At 45.1% G+C, this 19,575-nt stretch overlaps 1 protein-coding gene across 1 annotated transcript; it reads right to left on the bottom strand.

The window, feature by feature from the left end:
• Positions 1 to 472: 472 nt before the first annotated feature.
• On the bottom strand, positions 473 to 12,310 carry LOC101692740 (nuclear RNA export factor 2-like). The gene is given in 22 exon segments (XM_045085342.1): positions 473 to 718; positions 857 to 917; positions 3,994 to 4,176; positions 4,731 to 4,803; positions 5,365 to 5,407; positions 5,500 to 5,615; positions 5,726 to 5,784; positions 5,903 to 6,010; positions 6,150 to 6,205; positions 6,292 to 6,360; positions 6,781 to 6,817; positions 8,218 to 8,327; positions 8,505 to 8,612; positions 8,733 to 8,821; positions 8,968 to 9,037; positions 9,160 to 9,240; positions 9,358 to 9,450; positions 9,452 to 9,463; positions 9,582 to 9,665; positions 9,948 to 10,101; positions 10,336 to 10,519; positions 11,756 to 12,310. Coding segments are annotated over 22 exon segments (1,848 nt in total). The 5' UTR covers positions 11,769 to 12,310; the 3' UTR covers positions 473 to 673.
• Between the last annotated feature and the right edge of the window lie 7,265 nt (positions 12,311 to 19,575).

Genomic DNA, 19,575 nt, shown 5'->3' with positions numbered 1-19,575 from the left:
GGATAGATGAGAAGACAAATGCAAGCGTGGTAAGAGGTGTGAAAAGGCCCATTTCCTATTCACCTGTGTGCAAGTTATAAAGTTATTGATGGTATGCCTTTGAATGCATCCAAGTGATTAGGAATAAGAAGTAAATACATGTGAGTCCTCATCTTCCTTCCTTCCACTGAACTCACTAGCTGGTAGGCAGCCCTTGCAAAGCCCCTATTGTTCCAGGCCACATGCCTGCTTCTGCAGGCCTCCAGGTAGAGCATCTGAGTCACACTGTTTCCAAAGGCCAATCCCTGGAATTAGTGTGTGTACCTTCTCAGCAGAATTTACTGACATATTACCTGTGGAGTCAAGCCTGTGTACCTGCTGTGCCAGGGTGAACAATGTCGGGAAGAGGACAGGCCTTTTCAGTCCTGGACTCGCTGGTTCACGGTTGGGGCAGGAGAAGAGCGATCCAGGACACACAGCATACAACGTGCAACATAACTCTTTATTATGAAAATAAACAGTGATCCTGAGTGGGGAAAGTACGTGGAAGAACTGATCCTTCAGGTGCTTATGTTACCTGGCCTGCAAGGTAATTTTGATTTCTTGGTCAGCCAGGCTTCCATCCCCAGTCATGGGTATAGGCTTAGGCTGGAGAAAAGAGAAACAGTGATGACGTGGACATCTAAGGCTTCTTTTAGGTGGTTTGCTTGAAAGCCTCCTCTGGGATCTTGCCCTCATTCTGGAGGGAAAGAGTTGGGACATCAGAAGAGCCAGATCCGGAGTTTCATTCCCAGGCCACCCAGCCTCCATTTTCTTGGCCTTACTGAAGGCCCAGAAATGCCCATCGGTAGCCCGCTTAATGATTCCCAGACCTCACCTTGAGCATAGTGAAGACCTGACCAGCTCTGGTATAGTTCCACTCGTTGTCCTGAAGGCACCTGGAGAGGAAGAACAGGTGATCTCCATTAGTACCACAATACAGACAGGCTGACCGTGGGATGCTAAATCAGTGCCAGTTCTTTGCTGGAATGCATGTACCGGAATGATCACTATGTGCAATGATGAGGAAAGACCTAGTGAAAATGTCTATCACTGGCATTCATGCCCATTAGAATTCAAAACAGAAAAATAGACCTTTCCGAAGAAAAAAGGGAACTTATTATATATTGATAAAAAAAAAAAAAAGATGTTCAATACCCAACTTTTGTAGCAACATGGACAGGACTGGAAGAGATTATGCTGAGTGAAATAAGTCAAGCAGAGCGAGTCAATTATCATATGGTTTCACTTATTTGTGGAGCATAAAAAAAAGCATGGAGGACATGCGGAGTTAGAGAGAAGGGGGTTGGGGTAAATTGGAAGGGGAGGTGAATCATGAGAGACTATGGACTCTGAAAAACAATCTGAGGGGTTTGAAGTGGCAGGGGGGGTGGGAGGTCGGGGTACCAGGTGGTGGGTATTATAGAGGGCACGGATTGCATGGAGCACTGGGTGTGGTGAAAAAATAATGATACTGTTATGCTGAAAATAAATAAATAAATAAATAAATAAAAAGATGTTCAAGAAAATAAATGGGAAATTTAAAAGTTCAAGTTTCCAGTCATTTTTATTGAGATTGTGTGCATACCATTTTATTATTTTTGCATGCACATACCATTTTAAAGCGTACAATTCAGTGTTTCCTTAGTATAGCCACAAGACTGCACAACCATCACCATGATCTAATTCCCAAATAGTTCTATCGCCTAAAACAAACAAACAAACAAACAAACAAAAAACAAAAAAACAAAAAACCTACTCCTTAAACATTAGAGATGACTATTCCTCCCCTTTCCCCAGACCATGGAAACCACTAATCTGCTTTTGGTCCCTGGGGATTTGCCTGTGCTGGCCCCTTCATATAAATGGAATCATGTGATATGTGACCTTTTGAGGTTGGCTTCTTTCACTTAGCATGTTTCCAAGGTTCATCCATGGCAGGGCATATAACAGAACTGTATTCTTTTTTATGACTGAATAATATTCTACCATGTGAACATACCAGATTTGTTTATCCATTCATCAGCTAAAGGACATTTGGGTTGTTTCCACTTTTTTTGGCTATTATGAATAATGCTGCTATGAACCTTCCTGTACAAGTTTTAGAGTGAACAGATGTTTTCATTAGATACTTGGGCATGGAATTACTGGTTCATAAGGTAACTCCATATTTAACATTTTTGGGAACTGCCAAAATGTTTTTCCCAACCACTGCTCCATTTTATATCCTCATCAATAATACATAAGAACTCCAATTGCTCCACATCTGCACCAGCACTTGTTGTCATTCATTTTATTGATTAAAAGCCATCCCAGTGGGTGTGAAGTAGTGATTCACTGTGGTTTTAATCTGCACTTCCTTAATGACTAATGGTGCTGAGAAGTTTTTCATGTGCTCGTTGGCCTGTCGTATATCTTCTTTGGAGAACTATCTATTCAGACCCCTTTCCCACTTTTTAAAATTGGGTTTTTTATCCTTTTGCTGTTGAGCTGCAAGGGTTTTTCACATATTCTTGTCAGATATGTGATTTGCAAATATTTTCTCCCATTCCTTTGGCAGGATTTTTACTCTTTTGATAGTGTCCATTGGTGCACAACAGCTTTTAATTTTGGTAAAGCCCAATTTATCTGTTTTGATTTTTGTTTTTTGTTTTTTTGTTTTTGTTTTTGTTTTTTTGGTTGCTTTTGCTCTTGGTGTCATATATAAGAAAAACACTTGCCGGGCGCCTGGGTGGATCAGTGGGTTAAGCCGCTGCCTTCTGCTCGGGTCATGATCTCAGGGTCCTGGGATTGAGGCCCACATCGGGCTCTCTGCTCAGCAGGGAGCCTGCTTCCTCCTCTCTCTCTGCCTGCCTGCCTCTCTGCCTGCTTGTGATCTCTCTCTCTGTCACATAAATAAATAAATAATCTTTAAAAAAAAAAAAGAAAAGAAACACTTGCCTAATTAATGAAGACTGACACCTATGTTTTCTTCTTAGATTTTTAATAGTTTTAGCTCTTAAACTTTAGATCTTTGACCCATTTATAGTCTACATGTGTACATGATATGAATCTGGGGTCAAAATTCATTGTCTGGCATGTGGATATCCAGTTGCCCCAGCAGCATTTGCTGAAAAGACTATTTTTTTTTAAACAGATTTTTTTCAGCACTCTCACCGACTATCAGTTGACTGTAAACGTGAGGGTTTATTTGTGGACTCTCAATTCTACTCCTTTATTCATGCACTGTCCATATGCCAGCACCACATAGTCCTGATTACTGTACCTTTTTAGCAAGTTTTGAAATTAGGAAGTGTGGGTCCTCTAACTTTGTTCTTTTCTCTCAAGATGCACTTATGTATGAAGTTTAGGATAACCCTGTCAATCTTTGCAGAGAAGGATTTTGACAGGGATTGCATTGAATCTGTAGATTGCTCTAGGTATTACTGCCATCTTAACAATATTAAGCCATTTAGCAATATTCCAACCCATGGAAATGGGGTGTCTTTCTATTTATTTAATTTTTTTCAACAACATTTTATGGATTTCAGAGTATAAGATTTGTGCTTCTTTTGTTACATTTGTTTCCAAATATTTTACTACTTTGATGCTATTGTAAATGGACTTGTTTTCTTAACTTCATTTTTGGACTGCTCATTGCAAGCACATAGAAATGCAAATGAGTTTTGTATAGTGGCCTTTTATCCCTAACCTCGCTGAGTTTATTAGCTCTATTAGCTTTTTGGTGGACTCTTTCAGATTTTCTATATATAAGACAATGTCATTGAGCATTATACTATTTTTTAAATCCTTCACATATATAATAGTATGATACCTTCTCCATGGGCCCACTTTCTTTCTTTCTTTTTCTTTTTTGGAAGCAAACTATTCCAAAATGTTACTTTTCCAAATTTCCTGCAGTGTCTTTGATTCAGGGTCCCCCACCCAAGTCATTGCCCCAACTCATCCTTCTTCCCATGCACACCCACCACTCACTTCTGAGACCACTCGAGTTTCATCCCAGACTGAGTGGAGAAAGCATACACCATTTCCTGCTGCTCCTGGGAGAGGGTGGGCATGGAGCTGGAGGTCAGTGTAGGCTCTTGGTTGGAGAACGCATTCTGAGTCTCACTGGGGGTGGCATCTCTCACAAACAGCTCATCATTCACGATGCACAGACTGAAGGGAAAATGGGCCCTCAGACAAGTGGACGAATGTACAACTCCACATCCCCAACAATGATCCTGCTCCCACTGCCCCTCACCAACCAGATTCCTTCCATACCCCTTCTGTGCCTTCCCCCCACCCCAGAGTCCTTGGCTAGTGCTTCCACCCCTCCACAGAGCCCACCTTTGCAGGGACTATCTACCAAACTCACTAGATGTGTACTTAACCTGCAACCCAGGGTTGATTTTATACCCACATTTATCCCTTACAATAGCCCAAGGGAATGGGCAGTCTAATCCCCATTTTCCAAGGAGGACAATGCATCACAGAGAGGTCACGTGACTTAACCAAGATCTCGCACACATCCAGTGAGTGCTTGGGTCAAGAAGAGAACCCAGTGCTCTAACTCCAGAGCCCATACTCTTAACCACCAGATCAGACTGCTCCTTGTATCTACCTGTTGGCTTTCCACAATACTGAGAAAGCTAAGATGTCTTCACCACCACGCTCCCACACCCCTGAGCCCAGGCTGGGATGAACATTCCCACCTACAACGTAGCGCTCACCTGGAATTGCCAGCAGGGATGGCGATGAAAGTCCGGGTGAAAGCGCGAACAGAACCCTGAGACTTTCCCTCCACTTCAACAACAAACAACAATACCCTCTTAGAGTCACACATACGTCACATGCCCACACGGTGTTCCTCAGTCAGGGTCTGCTTTGGTACTCATGCTGAAGGGGACAATTGTTCACTGGGAGTCAGGGTGTCTGGCATGGGGATGGCAACAGTAGGGACAGTCTACTCCCAGTGACAGGGCCTCTACCAGGTGGCAGGTGCTGTGACAACCACTCCACAAGTTCATTTGATTTATCTGAGAGGTGGTTATTGTTAGCCCCATTTTGCAAACGAGGAAACTTAGAGGTTAGGTAGCCATCCCAAGTAGCTCTCAGAATAAGGATCTGGAATGACAGCCATGAAACTCCACAGACTGTGTTCCTAATGCTCAAGCTGTGTGGGGCAGACCGGCATAGAGCCAGTTTGGACCAGGATGGTTTGGGGACAGAGTGGAGGCAGGAGAACACAGCAGGAGTAGGAAGAGAAGGAAAGGGATCAGGGAAGCTGGGACAGTTCTGAGAGGGAGCCCAGCCAGCGGGGAGGGAGCAGTGGGGCATTTGGGGAGGGGCTCTGTGCACACTCACCCTCCTTGAACACCCCGTTAACAGAGAAGCAGAGCATCTTCTCCTGAAAGGGAAGAGCCCAGGTGCTAAGTCACCTATACTTCCTACCCACCCATGGCTTTCTGGGGCTGCCCTTGGGAGGACAAAGGTGCTCACCGTCTGGAACCACATGTCCACCAAGAAGGAGCTGAGATCGTGCTGTGTTTTGGGCAGCACACAGAGGGAGCCCACGATGTCACATTTTGTATGTTTCAGTGGCTGAACACACAGGGCTAAGTGGGGGAGGAGAAGTAGGCAAAGATTGGGGGTCGCCACACCCTGGGACCTATAATTACCCTGCACATCCCCTTTCCATGCCCAGTCTTCCCCATCACACACGCACAGGGGTCCTTGGGCTTCTTCATATTCCTGCTTTCCTTGAAGTACTCGCACAAGCTGCTTCTAGCAGAGAAAGAAGAACAGAAGGTGGTGGTCTGGCCAGTGTGGCTGATTCCAGGAGCTGCCCTGTGTCTGCTGGGGAGCCACAGGGCCCAGGAACAGTCTGAGCTTTGCTACTCACGGGGCTGAGTCCTCAGGGCTGAAGGGAATGGCCAGGGAGAAGCAGGCCTCATCATGGTAGGCATGGAGAAGACCCTGACGGTCTCCAGAATCGTAGATGAAATAGTACCTGTGGGAGAGTAATGAGGACAGTCTATTTCTGTGGTCTGGACCCCAAATGAGATTTCCAGACCCAGTCAGCAGTTCTGAGCTTGGGTGGCCTCACCCGTCCTAGCCATCTCCTTCTCCAGATTCCCAGGAGTACTTACTGCTGCAGGAACTGCAGGACTAGACTCTTCAGGGCATCAGATCCTTTGTAGCTTTCCTGGAATCAAAATACATTTGAGACTATGTGGCTGATAAAACCTCCCTTGTAATAGCCCAAATGTTGTTTGATCAATTTTCCCTCACCTTGCAGGGCTTTAACAAGCAGGGTGTGTCAGTATCAGTGATAACTGGTGGTGATAACTCCTGGCCATCCTGGAGAAGGGAAGAAGAAGAAGAAGTCAGCAGGGGAGACCAGGGAGGTGGCCCTGGATGATCAGGGGAAAAGGTGAGCCCAAGAGAGGGTGAGGGTCAGAGGTTAGGTATGAAAGCGCACTGGAAATTACATGGACAAGATTAGAGTGTGTGTCTTCAACATGACGTCTGGAAAGTATTTACTATTATATGCAACTATTTTTCTGGGGTGTGTGTGTGTGTGTGTGTGTGTGCGCGCGCGCGCGCACACGCACACATTTTTCCAGAGAGCATATTCATGTCATTTTCAGGAGTGCTGGTACCCTAAAATAGAAAAGGGTCTGACACAAACATGTAATCTAGAGAAGACCCAAAGAGCTTGAGAGCAGGTGTGGTGGTGATCAATGTTAGTAAGAGACAATGATGAGTGTAGTCACTTACCAGGCGTAACAACTTAGGAAAACAGTCCTTGATGGCACTGTCCAAAATCCAAAATAGGAAGAAGTGACTGATAGGTCAGGGCTGCCAAGCCTCCCTCCTACCCTTTCCCTCCCTTCCCCCACCCCTCCTTTCCACTGGGTAGCTTCCACCTAGACTGCTCTGACTCCCTTCTTCAGTGCCACAAGAAGCAACATGTGGAGCCCAGGCTCCAGGGCTGCCTTCCCCTCCCTGCTTCCCTTTCTTCCTCCAAATCCCCACTGAAGACTCTAGAGAGAAGAGGGAATGGAGTGGGAGCCCAGCGCTCTGCTGTATCACGAGGGGTGCAGCATTCTGCAGGACCATGATACCCTCCCACCCCAGGGATGGCCCAGAATGTTGGGGCAGGGAGGTTGAGTGAGGCAAGGCCCATGAGGCAGGGAGGGAGAAGGAGGGGGATGAAGACAGAAGAGGGAGTAAAGGTAGAAAGGGAGAGGTGGGAGAGACATAGGGGAACCAGATACAAAGGAGGAAGAGAATGCAAAACAAAGGGAAGGGAAAGAGGCCCTACCACAGTGGTGGGGATCAGGAGGAAGAGAGAAGAAGGGCGCAATGGCTCCCTGGCTGCAGTCCTTTCCTGCATCTGCCTTGGCTGGCCCTGGCACCCAAGGTAGGAATGGAAAACCTGCAGGTATTGGTGGGGCTGGGGGCCCATTGCATGCTGGCTGAAACTTTGTCACCTGTGTGAGCTTAGCCTGAGCCAGGCATGGGAAATGAGGCAGCCACGGGGGCAGGAGACCTTTCCTGGAGGGAGTAGAGGGTCAAGCCCCAGATCAGCATGGAGCTGGGGGTCTGTGGCCCCCTCTTTTGATCACCACCTTCCCTCCTGATGGCCCCTGTGCACCGGTGCCTGTCACTTTTGGTTCCTGGCCTGAGGAAATGTGCCGATGCTGGGCTACCCAGGGCTTTTCTAAAGGACCAATTGTGATGATGTGATGTGTGGAGGGAAGGGAGGAGGAAAGTGCTTCTGAGAGCAGGTCCCCTCTCAGAACAAGGGAGGGAAGTCCCATCTTAGCAGGGAGTAGGAAAGCCTGTCTCAGCATGAGGCCCCAGGACAGAGGACCCTTCTCAGTCCAGGGCACCAGCATCTGGCTCAAGGCTGGTCACTCCTGGTCCTGGGGAAGAGGAGGGGCCCTGCTTCCTGGAGCACACTCTTGGAGGGCATGCTAAAGAACACTGAATGCAGAGAGGTGGAAAGAGACCCCAGACCAGGAGAACAGGTGAGCAGGTCAGAGGAAGGAAACTCCTTACAGGTGAGGGACAGGGAGAGAGGAGAAGGTGGGGCCTACAGTCATTCCCGAGGACCAGGGCTGCAGCTTCCTGCATACCTGCATTCTCAGGGACAGTTCAGGCTTCCAGGCCCAAAGGTCCCCAGGAAGGGTGACAGGGATTCACACTGACCTTATGTAGGTGGGCTGGTCTGGAAAAGTGTCACACAGGGGGTTCCCTTCTAGCCAAAGCTCTTCAAGCTCTAGCCCTTTCATCTTGTTTAACTCCCACACCACGTTCAGCTGAGAAGGACGGGGAAGAAACAGGAAAGGAGTCCCAGGGAAAGGGACACACACAGGCCCGGCACCCCCAGCCCCCACCTTTCCACAGAGGTACCTTCTCCTGCCTCCTGCCACCACTCTGATGAGCACTACCCACCCACTGTCAACCCCAAATCTGATCAGGCTCCCTCTTCTCACTTCATTTTTGGAGAGGTTCAGGATCTTGACTGTGGGGACCATCTCTATGATGTCAGACAGGCCATCCAGCCCATACAGTTTGTTGTTGCTCAAGTTCAAGGACAACAGCTGTTGGTGAAGAAGAGTTAGAGTGACAGTTACTATCTAGGGCCTCAGAGACAACTCTGTCCTCCACCCCATGTGTTCCACCCCCTACCATTAATAACAGCACTGGGCCTAAGCTCTCACCTCGGGATAATTTTCTTCTATGATCTGCAGGGTGGCAGTCATGCAGTTTCTTCGGTTCAGGATTATATCTATATCATGGCCCACCAAGTCTTCAGGAAGCCGAGAGGAGGCAATCAGAAGGCTGAGAGCAGTCCAGGACCAGCCCAAACCCTCCCCACATCACCATCCCTCAGTCTCCCTCCCAGAAAGATCCCTGTGCCCTCACCTACCCAAGAATTACTGCTGTCAAGTGTACCTGGGTCAAAGCGGAGACTCTGGAGGTCAAGAGCTTTCTGGGAGATGTCATAGCGTTTGTTCATGGTCAGCTGCAGTGAGAGACGCAGAGAGCCACTGGGAGGCTCTGGTGGGGATAAGGAAATCAGGGGCTCGAGGAAAGAAGGGGTGGGTCTGGGTGTGGGCACCGCAATGGGCCTTGAGTCTGCATTACCTTTAGCTGCTCCATTTCTTCTGGCTCCAACTTATACCTCACAGAGTAGGGTACAGAGGAGGGATTGACAAAGATAGTTATCTGCAGGAAGGAGAGGTGGGGTAAACACCAAGAACTTTCATTCCAGAGAAGATAACCCAGCCCCTGCCCTGTCTTCCTGCCCCAGGACTAGGGAGAGGTAGTGCCCTCAACACATACCTTTCGGTTCTCCTCATCATAAATCTTGTAGCTGACATCCTTCAGTGCAGAGGCAGTGCCAACACCCTGGACAAAGAACCGAGCCTGGTTTTTTCGCGTAGTGAAACTGCAGGAGGTGGGGGGGGGCAACAATAATTTTGGAGGATAGAGTCTTCTGGCTCAGTTGGCTTCCCCCACCCACACTTCCCTGTGCCCACTCATCTGGCTTCACCATCCTCTCTTACATCCACTGGAGTGAAGGGGACACTGCAATGGCTCTGGATTGAATTCATTAGCCATGTCTTGTCATACTTTCTCCCATAGGGAATCTAAAGGTGAGAAGAAGGGATGGGAGTTAGGAGAGACAACATAGAATTAACAGACCCAACAGCATTCTTATCTGACCTTCTATATTGAGCTGCATAGGACTTTGAAAGAAGGGACCACTGGCATTCTTTCTTATTTTCGTGCCAAATATGGATCTCCTAGACCCTCCAATGGAGAAGAGAAATCTCCTCCAAATAATTGACGTAAGGTTGTTTAATGTGCTCTTCCTTTTTTATAAGGTTCCAGGATAGTCTACCTAATGCAGACCTTGCCAAGACACTCACGGTGATCTTGAACCAGCTCCCTGGGTTTCCGTCTTGTGTGTTCTCCCCCATTCTTCTCCTTGGAGTTTTTCTATCTCTCCACATAGTAATATGGATATGGCCTTCATTTTGCCATTTCACTCTCCTCTTGTCACGCCGGGTGCTATAGGGAGTGCTGTGGAAGGGAAGAGGAAAGACAGAGGTAGGGCCATAAATGCTAAGAAAGTCTTCTTCTATACACCCTCACCTCTCTGTCACCAGGACTACAATTAGGATCTCTTAACCATTATTCCACTTCTGGCCTTCTTTCAGTCTTCCAGTGAAAGAAGAAAAAGAAGACCAGGGAGAGTGAAAGAGTCGCATAGTCCCAGGGGCTGTTACATGCAAGCCAGTCTGCCCCGTCACTTACTGTCTTATTTGGGGGTCCTCCCGGGCATCTCTCATCAGCACACTTCCATCATCCTCCTGGAGGTGTGAAGGCTGAGGCTCATATCCACCACGTTCATAACGAGGGTTCCTCCTGCCAAAATTACCTCGGAGAGAACTCCAAACGTTCTTTCTTCCTTGAGGTGAGCTATCACCATCATCGTATTCTCAAAAGGGGAACAAAAATACAAGTTTGAAGACACATCAGTGGTCCACTTACCATGTACCCATCTTAGGCTAACACCATGGTAGGGCAAGCAAAGTGTTAACCTGCCCTAAGGGTCCAATCCCCCAAACCACAGAAAGGAAACTCCTCTGCTTGTCCAGATAGGAGAGCTTTATTTGACAGATGGCACCATCAGGGAGGATCTTGGGGGAGGAAGAGGAGGAGGAGGAAATTTTATTGAACCTTTTAAAGAATAAAGCAGGATTTATTTTAAAAAAAACCAAAAACCAAACCAAAACAAACAAACAAACAAACAAACAAACAAACAAAAACAGAGATCTGTGCATCCATGGGTTAAACTGGAAACCAGCCATACACTAGGAAGACATCTGAATTGTACCTTCTCTCAGGCCTGTCTAAAAGCCACACCAATACAAGGGTGGCAATCTCTCTCATGCTTCCCAAATTCAATCAGCCACCAAACTGATCCCACTAACAATCAGCAAGCTGTACTTCCTATGCTGGTGTACTTCAACTTTTAATGTCAGGTGGGACTGATGTAACAGCCTCCTAAGCTGTCCCCCTCCCTCCAGCCTTGTTGTCAACAATATTCAGTTTGAAATATCCAGAGTGAGTTTTCTTTTTGCCCACCCTGAAATGCCTTTCAGCTGAGGGGACAACTCTTCCTAACCTCAACTCCTCTATAACCAGGATCTGAATGACAAACTGGGATAATATGTCAACTACCATTTCCAAGTGTGTAGGGATTCTTCCTTTTTCATTCTATTATTGATTTCTAACATGGGTCCATTATGGTCAGAGAATGTGCTCTGTGTGATTTCAATTCTTTTAAAATTTGTTGAAGTTTGTTTGATGATCTAGCTTGATGAATATTAAAGGAAAAACTCATACATTGAAAGGAGGAAATAACGGCTCGTGGTCAGCATATGGCATATGGGGGTGTCAGAGTCATCTTTGAGAACTGACATTACTTCAGAAATAACGTTGTCAAGGGGAAAGTGTTAAAAGTGAGCCAGCGAACAGCTACAGCAGTCCTCAGACTGACCAGCTAAGTTGGGTGCCTAAACAAGGCCAGAGGCCTCCCTCATCAAGGTGAATCAGACAGGAGCAATCTCAAGCATAGCCTTGTTTTGGGAACCTCACAGGAGAGTGGGCATGTGATTAAAAAGCCAGAGAGACCACACACACACGTGTGTGCGCATGCATGTCCACTTACTGAAGGGTTGCATCTCAGCACGGTCCCCGTCTCACCGTCGTTCTGACAAAATCAAAGCCAGGAGCATCGGAAATCAGCTGGTGCCTCTTCCCCAGGCTGCCTGGGATCCCTCTCCGTCTCTACCACAGTATTAACTGATCCTCCCGCGAAGAAACGGTTGTGAGTATCCTTTATGACATCATGTGTGTTCACATGGTACTTACTTCCTGTGTCGGTTTGGAATTCTGCCTACATCATTGCTATGCCATTGAGTACATGGAAGTGGCATCCCTGCTATGGTAGGGAAAGAACAGGGTGAGAAGTAAACCAACACTTGCCCAGCAGCAACCAGCATTTGCTCAGTGTTGGGCAGACTCACTAGAGTTTTTTGACCTCCTCACAGAAGTCCAAAAATGATTGTGTCCACAGTCCCTTTTCAGATCATGACTATTAGGCTCACAGGGTTTAGGTACATTTCCCAGGATTCCTCAGCTAAGACAGTGGTGGAACAGAAATTGTGTCCTCACCTTTTGGTCTGCCTCCACATCCTAAGTGTTCCTCCAGCTAGTGTGCTGGTTCTCCTTTAATGGTGGACTTTCAGATCTCAAGGACAGATTTCTGTGAGCAGACAAGGGATGACATTTTGTGAGCAGGTGTTAGTGACTCTTGTTTGGGTGGGTCCAGGTACCTTGGACCAAGTGGAGATATCGGTCTTGAACTAGATGAAGAAATCTGTTTGGATCACAGCATTTGCCGATTAGGAGACACTTTGAGGTGGCAGTGTCTGGCATATACTGGGGCCTAATTAGTATTCATTAAGTGAATGTTGTAGATTTGGGATCAACAAAGCCACTTTTGAGAATCCATACATCTCAACCATTTCTACCCACATCTATTTATTCCGGGGGGTGGGGGGGAGGGCTGCAGAACTGTTTCATAAACTGCTTGTAAAACTACCATGTGTTGAATTTGTCCTTTGCAAAAATAGTATTTTTCACTAGTGTACAGTTAGAAATAGAGTGAGTTACCCCCTCCTGATTAATGCTAAAACTACTGCTTTTCTGACCTAAGGAAGAGAGGCTTTTGCAAACGGGTCACAGAAGTAAGGAGAGGCTTTCCTTAAATCTAGCAGATATAGCTTCCTGGGTGCCTGGTATGTGTAAGAAGAATGTTCTGGGCCTACACACATGTCTGTGGGTGCTCAGCTTTGTGACAGCCAGTATCGTACTTGTCTCAGAGCAAAGCAAGAGTGTGTGCATGAGCATGTGTGTGTGTGTCTGTGTGTGTGCGTGCACGCGTGCGTGCGTAGGGGCATGTGCTAATAGTTTATGTTTTACATTTGCACAATTAGACTACAGATACATGTATTTCAAATCATGCTGGAAGGTGCATTGCCACACAAAACTGGACACAAATGTACATTTTCTTTTCATGTAACATATACCATATATACCCAATGTTTGCTTCTTGTTTTTAATACACCCTTTATTTTATTTTATTTTATTTTACATCTTAGCCTTTTAATATTTGGATTGATTTTCAAATTTAAAGTATTAGAATTCTCCACACAAGGTATTGCTAATGGTGGAGGCCAAATTACCCAGTGGAGCATGGCTTGGGATTTAGGGCAGTTCCAAGATTTGTGTCTGTGCTCTATAGCTTCCCAGAAGAAGCACATAAATATTTTAAATTATAAGAGACAATTTCCTAAGCATATTTACACCAATATACTTCTCCACTAACAGTGTAGGAGAGTCTAATTTCCTAGAGTATGTTTAACCATTCAGAAGTCATGCTTACGCTTTGACCCAGACATTTCACTTTTAAAATTTATCATACAAAATATTTTCTGCCGAAATATATACCTATAATTATATGGCTGTGGATTACAGGCTCTTTTCCCCCCCTTTTAACCCCATCTTTGTTGAGGTATAATTGACATCTCCCACTGTGTATGTTTAAGGACCACAGCATAATGATCCTACTTACATAAATAATTACCACAATTACTTAACATCCATCATCTCATACAGATGCAAAAAGTAAAGTAAATGGGGGCACCCAGGAGGCTCAGTCATTAAGCTCCTGCCTTCGCTGGGCTCAGGTCATGATCCCAGGATCCTGGGATCGAGCCCCACATCGGTCTCCCTGCTCCGCAGGAAGCCTGCTTCTCCCTCTCCCACTCCCCCTGCTTGTGTTCCTTCTCTTGCTGTTCCTCTCTCTCTCTCTCTCTCATCAAATAAATAAATAAATAAATAAACAGATAAAATCTTTCAAAAAAAAAGTGACGCAAGTGAAAAAGACGTAAAAGATTTTTTCCTTGTGATGTGAACCCTTAGGATTTACTCTCTTAACACCTTTCAAATACACCATGACGCAGTATTAACTATGCTCATCATGTTGTACATCACACCCCTAATACTTATTTCTCTTAGGACTGGAAGTTTGTGCTTTTCTGAATGTTTTAGTTTTAATTCCAGTATAGTTAACATACAGTGTTATATTAGTTTCAGGTGTACAATATGGTAATTCCACAGTTCCATACATCACCCTGTGTTCATCACAGCAAGTGCACTCCTTAATCCCCATCACCTAATTCACCCATCCCCCACCTCCCCACCTCCCCTCTGGTAACCACCAGGTTTTTCCCTATAGTTAAGGCTCTGTTTCTCTCTCTCTCTCTTTCTCCTCCTTTCACTCTCTCTGTGCCTCTTCCTCTCATTTTTTTTAACCTTTCCTTATTTCTTTTTGTTTTCTAAATTCCACGTATAAGTGAAATCATATGGTATTAGTCTTCTCTGACTGACTTACTTTGCTTAGCTTATACTTTCTAGCTCCATCCAAGTCGTTGTAAATGGCATGATTTCATTCTTCTTTGACACAGAAAGACAATGGGATCTGGGAGTGGCTGATATTGACAGAAGAGGGGTAGAAATGGTTGTCCCTCAAATCAAGGATGGGAAAGAAGGGGGCATAGATATGTGACATACGGAGTAAAAAGGCCAAGGGATGGACGTCTGGGCCAGAAAGGTGAGGGTGATCATTGGGAAGAGAATGCAACACAAGTAGAAAAAGTCTCTGAGGAACTGGATGCATCCTGGTGATACACACCCCACTGGAAACCTTCCTTTCTTTCCACACATATCTTGTCTGTCTCTGTTACTTTGTCTTCATGTTGAACGCCAGGGAAACAGTTCCCACACAGTCTGAGAAAGGAGAGATGGCACAGGGGAACAGTGTGCAACAAATGGGTCTCTTGGACAGAGGGCTGGAGTTCAGGTCATGCTGGTCCCAGATACCACATCCGTCATTGGCCACTGGACTTTGAGTCCCAGTACTCATTTCAGCCCTAACACGGAGTCACACATTATTGGTTAAGGGCATCGGATTTGAGGTCAGATCAACCAGGTTTTGAATCCTGGGGCTAATGTCTGTGATCCAGGGCAAGTAACTTTGACTTCATGGTGACTCACCTTTTTTTTTTCTTTTTTTTTTTTAAATTTTTATTTATTTATTTTTTTAATTTCTTTTCAGTGTTCTAGAATTCATTGTTTATGCACCACACCCAGTGCTGCATGCAATACGTGCCCTCCATAATACCGACCACCAGGCTCACCCAACCTCCTGCTCCACCTTCCTTCCCTCCAAAACCCTCAGTTTGTTTTTCTCATTTTTTTTTCTCACCTTATTTTTTTTCCCTTAAATTGGAGGGTAGTGATAGTTTCGACCTCATGAGAAAATTGTGAGAACTGAACTAATTCTGGCAATACAGGCAAAGCCCCTGGAGAAATGCCTGGGACCCAACAAGCACCACAAATAAGCTAGTCATTACTAGGTCCGGAACTTAGTACAATGGCTGGGGCTTAGTAAGAGATGAATGTGTGTGTTAACTGCATTTGTTATTACACAAAGGAAAAACAGATGGGTGAATGGAGGCAAGTTGCAGTGTCAGCTATTCACATATTTTATAAAGTGGCAATGGTTAAACAGGGCAGCACGGGTGGGAAATAACCTGATATACTGTTTCAGGGAACCAAAATTAAAAGATCACAGACTGAAACAGGCATCTGGAAGGACTAGGTAGGGGGCTTAAGTTCCCATTTCCACAATTTGGGCAAGAGAACCATTATTGTTCAAGAAACGGTTCAGGCTTGGGGCACCTGGGTGGCTCAGTGGGTTAAGCCTCTGCCTTCGGCTCTGTTCATAATCCTGGGGTCCTGGGATCGAGCCCCACCTCGGGCTCTCTGCTCGGCAGGGAGCCTGCTTCCCCCTCTCTCTCTCTGCCTGCCTCTGCCTACTTGTGATCTCTCTGTCAGATAAATAAATAAGATCTTAAAAAAAAAAAAAAAAAAGAAACAGTTCAGGCTTGAGTGGTAGGTTACAAAAAGCAAAGAGGACTATTCCTTGCAGCACATGATACAATCTGAAAAGAGGAAAAGTCAGGATATAAAACTGTGTATTACCCTATGGTTCCTCAGAAGAAGATATTAGCAAATGTTTATGTTTTTTTATGCGCAAATGTAAACATAAAGAAGTCAGGGTAAAAGAACATGTGAGAATGTCAACCGTATTTATAAATGGGTGGTTGGAACACCCAAAAGTGATGCTTTCATGTTGATGTTTTATGTGCATAAAAGGATGTTTGTGCCTGGGTCACGGTGTTTTCAGGTGCTGGGGGTGGGGGAGCGGTGGGAAGCACTATTCTTACTGACCCATTATGCAACACAATAGGAGTAATCGATTGTTTATAAGCAGATATATCTTCTCACTGATTAATAAGCGGTATCACCTTAGACAATTCACCCAGCTTCTCCTGATCCCAGCTCCTTATATGTAATAATCGGAGATTAGGTCTAACTGCCACCTTATCAAGATATGGAACATAGACCACACCCCATATGGTTCCCAGCTAATCTCCTCTTCATCCTCCGGCTGCATGCAAACCTTGATCTGCTCTCAGTCTCTCTATATTAGTTTTTTTTCCTGTCCTAGAATTTCATACAAATGGAATCACACATCCTGTACTCCTCTGTGCCTGGCTTTTTAAACTCAGCATTTTTTAAAGATCCATCCATGCCCCTGACTTTCCATTGCTAAGCAGTATCCCATTGATCAATTTGTTTAGCTTTAAGGTTGTTTTAAGGAAGTTACAGGAGGAAGTGAAAGCAGTTCCTTGTGTTCAATCACCATCTTCTTGGTCAGTCTTCTGTTCTTATATGATGATATCATTTCATCCTTTGTCACTCTTTTATCACTCTGAGGAAATATTATCTTACAGTCTTTTCCACCCTTTTCTATTTTGTTTTATTCCCTCAGTGCAAATCACTTGAATTTTTGTTTGTGCTGTCCCTTCCATGCTTACCCTGAGTTGGGACTATCCCATGCAGAGGAGGCTTCCTTGCTGAGTCAGCCCGGGGCTCAAAGGTGCTTGGCTTTAATCTGTACTTTGTTCTGGCCTTGCCAGCAGTTTTTTGCTTCTTCTTTTGATCCTCCGCTGGTGGCCCCTGCTTTATCACTGTGTTTTTTTTCCCATTTCCTTTCCCTTCTTTCTTCTTTCTTCTCCCTCCTTCCTTCCTTCCTTCCTTCCTTCCTTCCTTCCTTCCTTCCTTCCTTTCTTAAATTTTATTTTGTGTTTTCGGTGTTCCAAGATTCATTGTTTATGCACCACGCCCAGTGTTCCATGCAGTATGTGCCCTCCTTATCACCCACCACCAGGCTCACCCAAGCCCTCATCCCACTCCCCTCCAAAACCCTCAGTTTGTTTCTCAGTCTCTCATGGTTCATCTCCCCACTCCTATTTCACCCAATTCACGTCTCTCCATCTCCCCATGTCCTCCGTGTTATGCCTTATGCTCCACAAGTAAGTGAAACCATATGATAATTCACTGTCTCTGCTTGACTGATTTCACTCAGCATAATCTCCTCCAGTCCCATCCATGTGGATACAAAAGTTGGGTTTTCATCCTTTCTGATGGAGGCATAATACTCCATAGTGTATATATGGACCACATCTTCTCTATCCATCCATTTGTCTGTTGAAGGGCCCCTTGGCTCTTTCCACAGTTTGGCAACTGTGGCCATTGATGCTATGAACATTGGGGCACAGATGGCCCTTCTTTTCACTACATCTGTATCTTGCATTCCCACCAACGGTGTAAGAGGGTTCCCCTTTCTCCACATCCTCTCCAACACTTGTTGTTTGCTGTCTTGTTAATTTCCCTTCTTTCTTTAAAAGGAGAAATTCTCCCTTTCTCACATGGGAATCCTTATTTCATACTTTCTAGCATAGCTATATATTTATTGTTCTTAGATTACTATATGTATTTGTTATTGGAATATTATTATCCCCAAATCACAATTATAACATTTTAAAATGAAATATTGCAAAATACTTGCACTCTCATCAGTAAAATTGTTCAAGTAGTTCTCAACCTTGTTGCTCTACACTAGAGCAACTTAAGGAGACTGAAAAAACTCACCAACACCAGGCTATACCCCCAACAATTAAAGCAGAATTTGCGGTCAAAACTAGGCAACCACAGTTCTTAAACTCTTCATGTGACTGCAGTGTGCAACCAAGGTTGAAAACCACTATGTTAAAAAGCATCAGCTTTTAGGCCTGTCGGAAGCCATAGGGATGGCTGCCACCTCATTCTGCTGGCTTTCTTCTCAGTGCTATTTTAGGAAGCTAGTGATTCCATTAGCTCAGGGCAGGGATTGGCAAACAGCCTGTTTTCGTATGGCCTGCAAGCTAAGAATGGCATTTAAGTATTTGAATGGTTTTCAACCAAAATCAAAAGAAAAATAATGTTTCCTGAGACATGAAAAATATTTGACGTTGACATGTCCATGTCCACAGGTAAAGTTTTATTGGAACAGAGCCATGCTGTGTCTATGGCAGCGGCAGCTTTCGGTCAACAATGGCAGATTTGAATAGTTCCATCACAGACTTGAAAGGCCTGCAACGCCTCAAATATTTAGGAAAAATATTTTTAAGGAAAAACTGTTGAGCTCTGCCTTAGAGCAAGTGTCTTTAAAGCAAGTGCGCAGTAACACTGGTAAATGGCTGGAGGTCCCTTTGCCTAAGCCCAGGAAGAAGATTTACTGTAGCTACTTGTGGCTTCATTGTAGGGTCTTTCCTCAGTAGTCCGTTTGCTCGTGATGTTCTGGCTCAGGTGTGGGAATTGGTTAAGGGACCATCGTTCGCCATGAAGATGGCTCAAGTCACCGGATCTAGAGTTTTACTTATATTTTATGTTCTTACATTTTTATTATAAATGAGCATTTATTTATATTTCATTTATTTTTACAATGATCAAATGCAGCTTTAGAGGATGCTCAGCTATTTCAAGGTCCAAAGGATCTGTTGATCAATTAGCCACCTTCAAAGGTTGCTGTAGGTTGAACCAACCGTGTGTGTCAAATCAGTGTGCACCTTGACCCAGGAGGTTAAGTGCTTCTACTTGGCCTGTGACTCCAGGATCCCATCATCCTCACTGAAATGAGGGTGACCATGTCAACAGAAGGACCTCTAAACTCATCCGCAGCTTGTACCACTCAGTCACTTTAGAACACTTCAAAGGTAGGTGCCCTCCTCATCAATATGTTTCTCAGTGCTGTGGGGAAAGGTGTCCTCTGAGTCCCTAAAAGCATCTCCTTGTTTCACTGACACATTTATATCAAAGGCATTTCAATTCATGTGACCATGGGTGATAACTCAGCAACTGTTTCACCATCATGTACCATAGAATACCAGTATTTCATCTTCTAACGTCAGTTCGATTCTCACCGTCTTCAGATCCACCTAGGTCAGATAACCCATCCCAGACCCCCGTTTTTTG

Source organism: Mustela putorius, unplaced genomic scaffold (genome assembly GCF_011764305.1).
Source record: "Mustela putorius furo isolate JIRA1106 unplaced genomic scaffold, ASM1176430v1.1 tig00000842_pilon_pilon_pilon, whole genome shotgun sequence".
Lineage (NCBI taxonomy): Eukaryota > Metazoa > Chordata > Mammalia > Carnivora > Mustelidae > Mustela > Mustela putorius.
The sequence above is the reverse complement of the archived record's forward strand: the minus strand, read 5'-3'. Positions and strand labels throughout refer to the sequence as shown.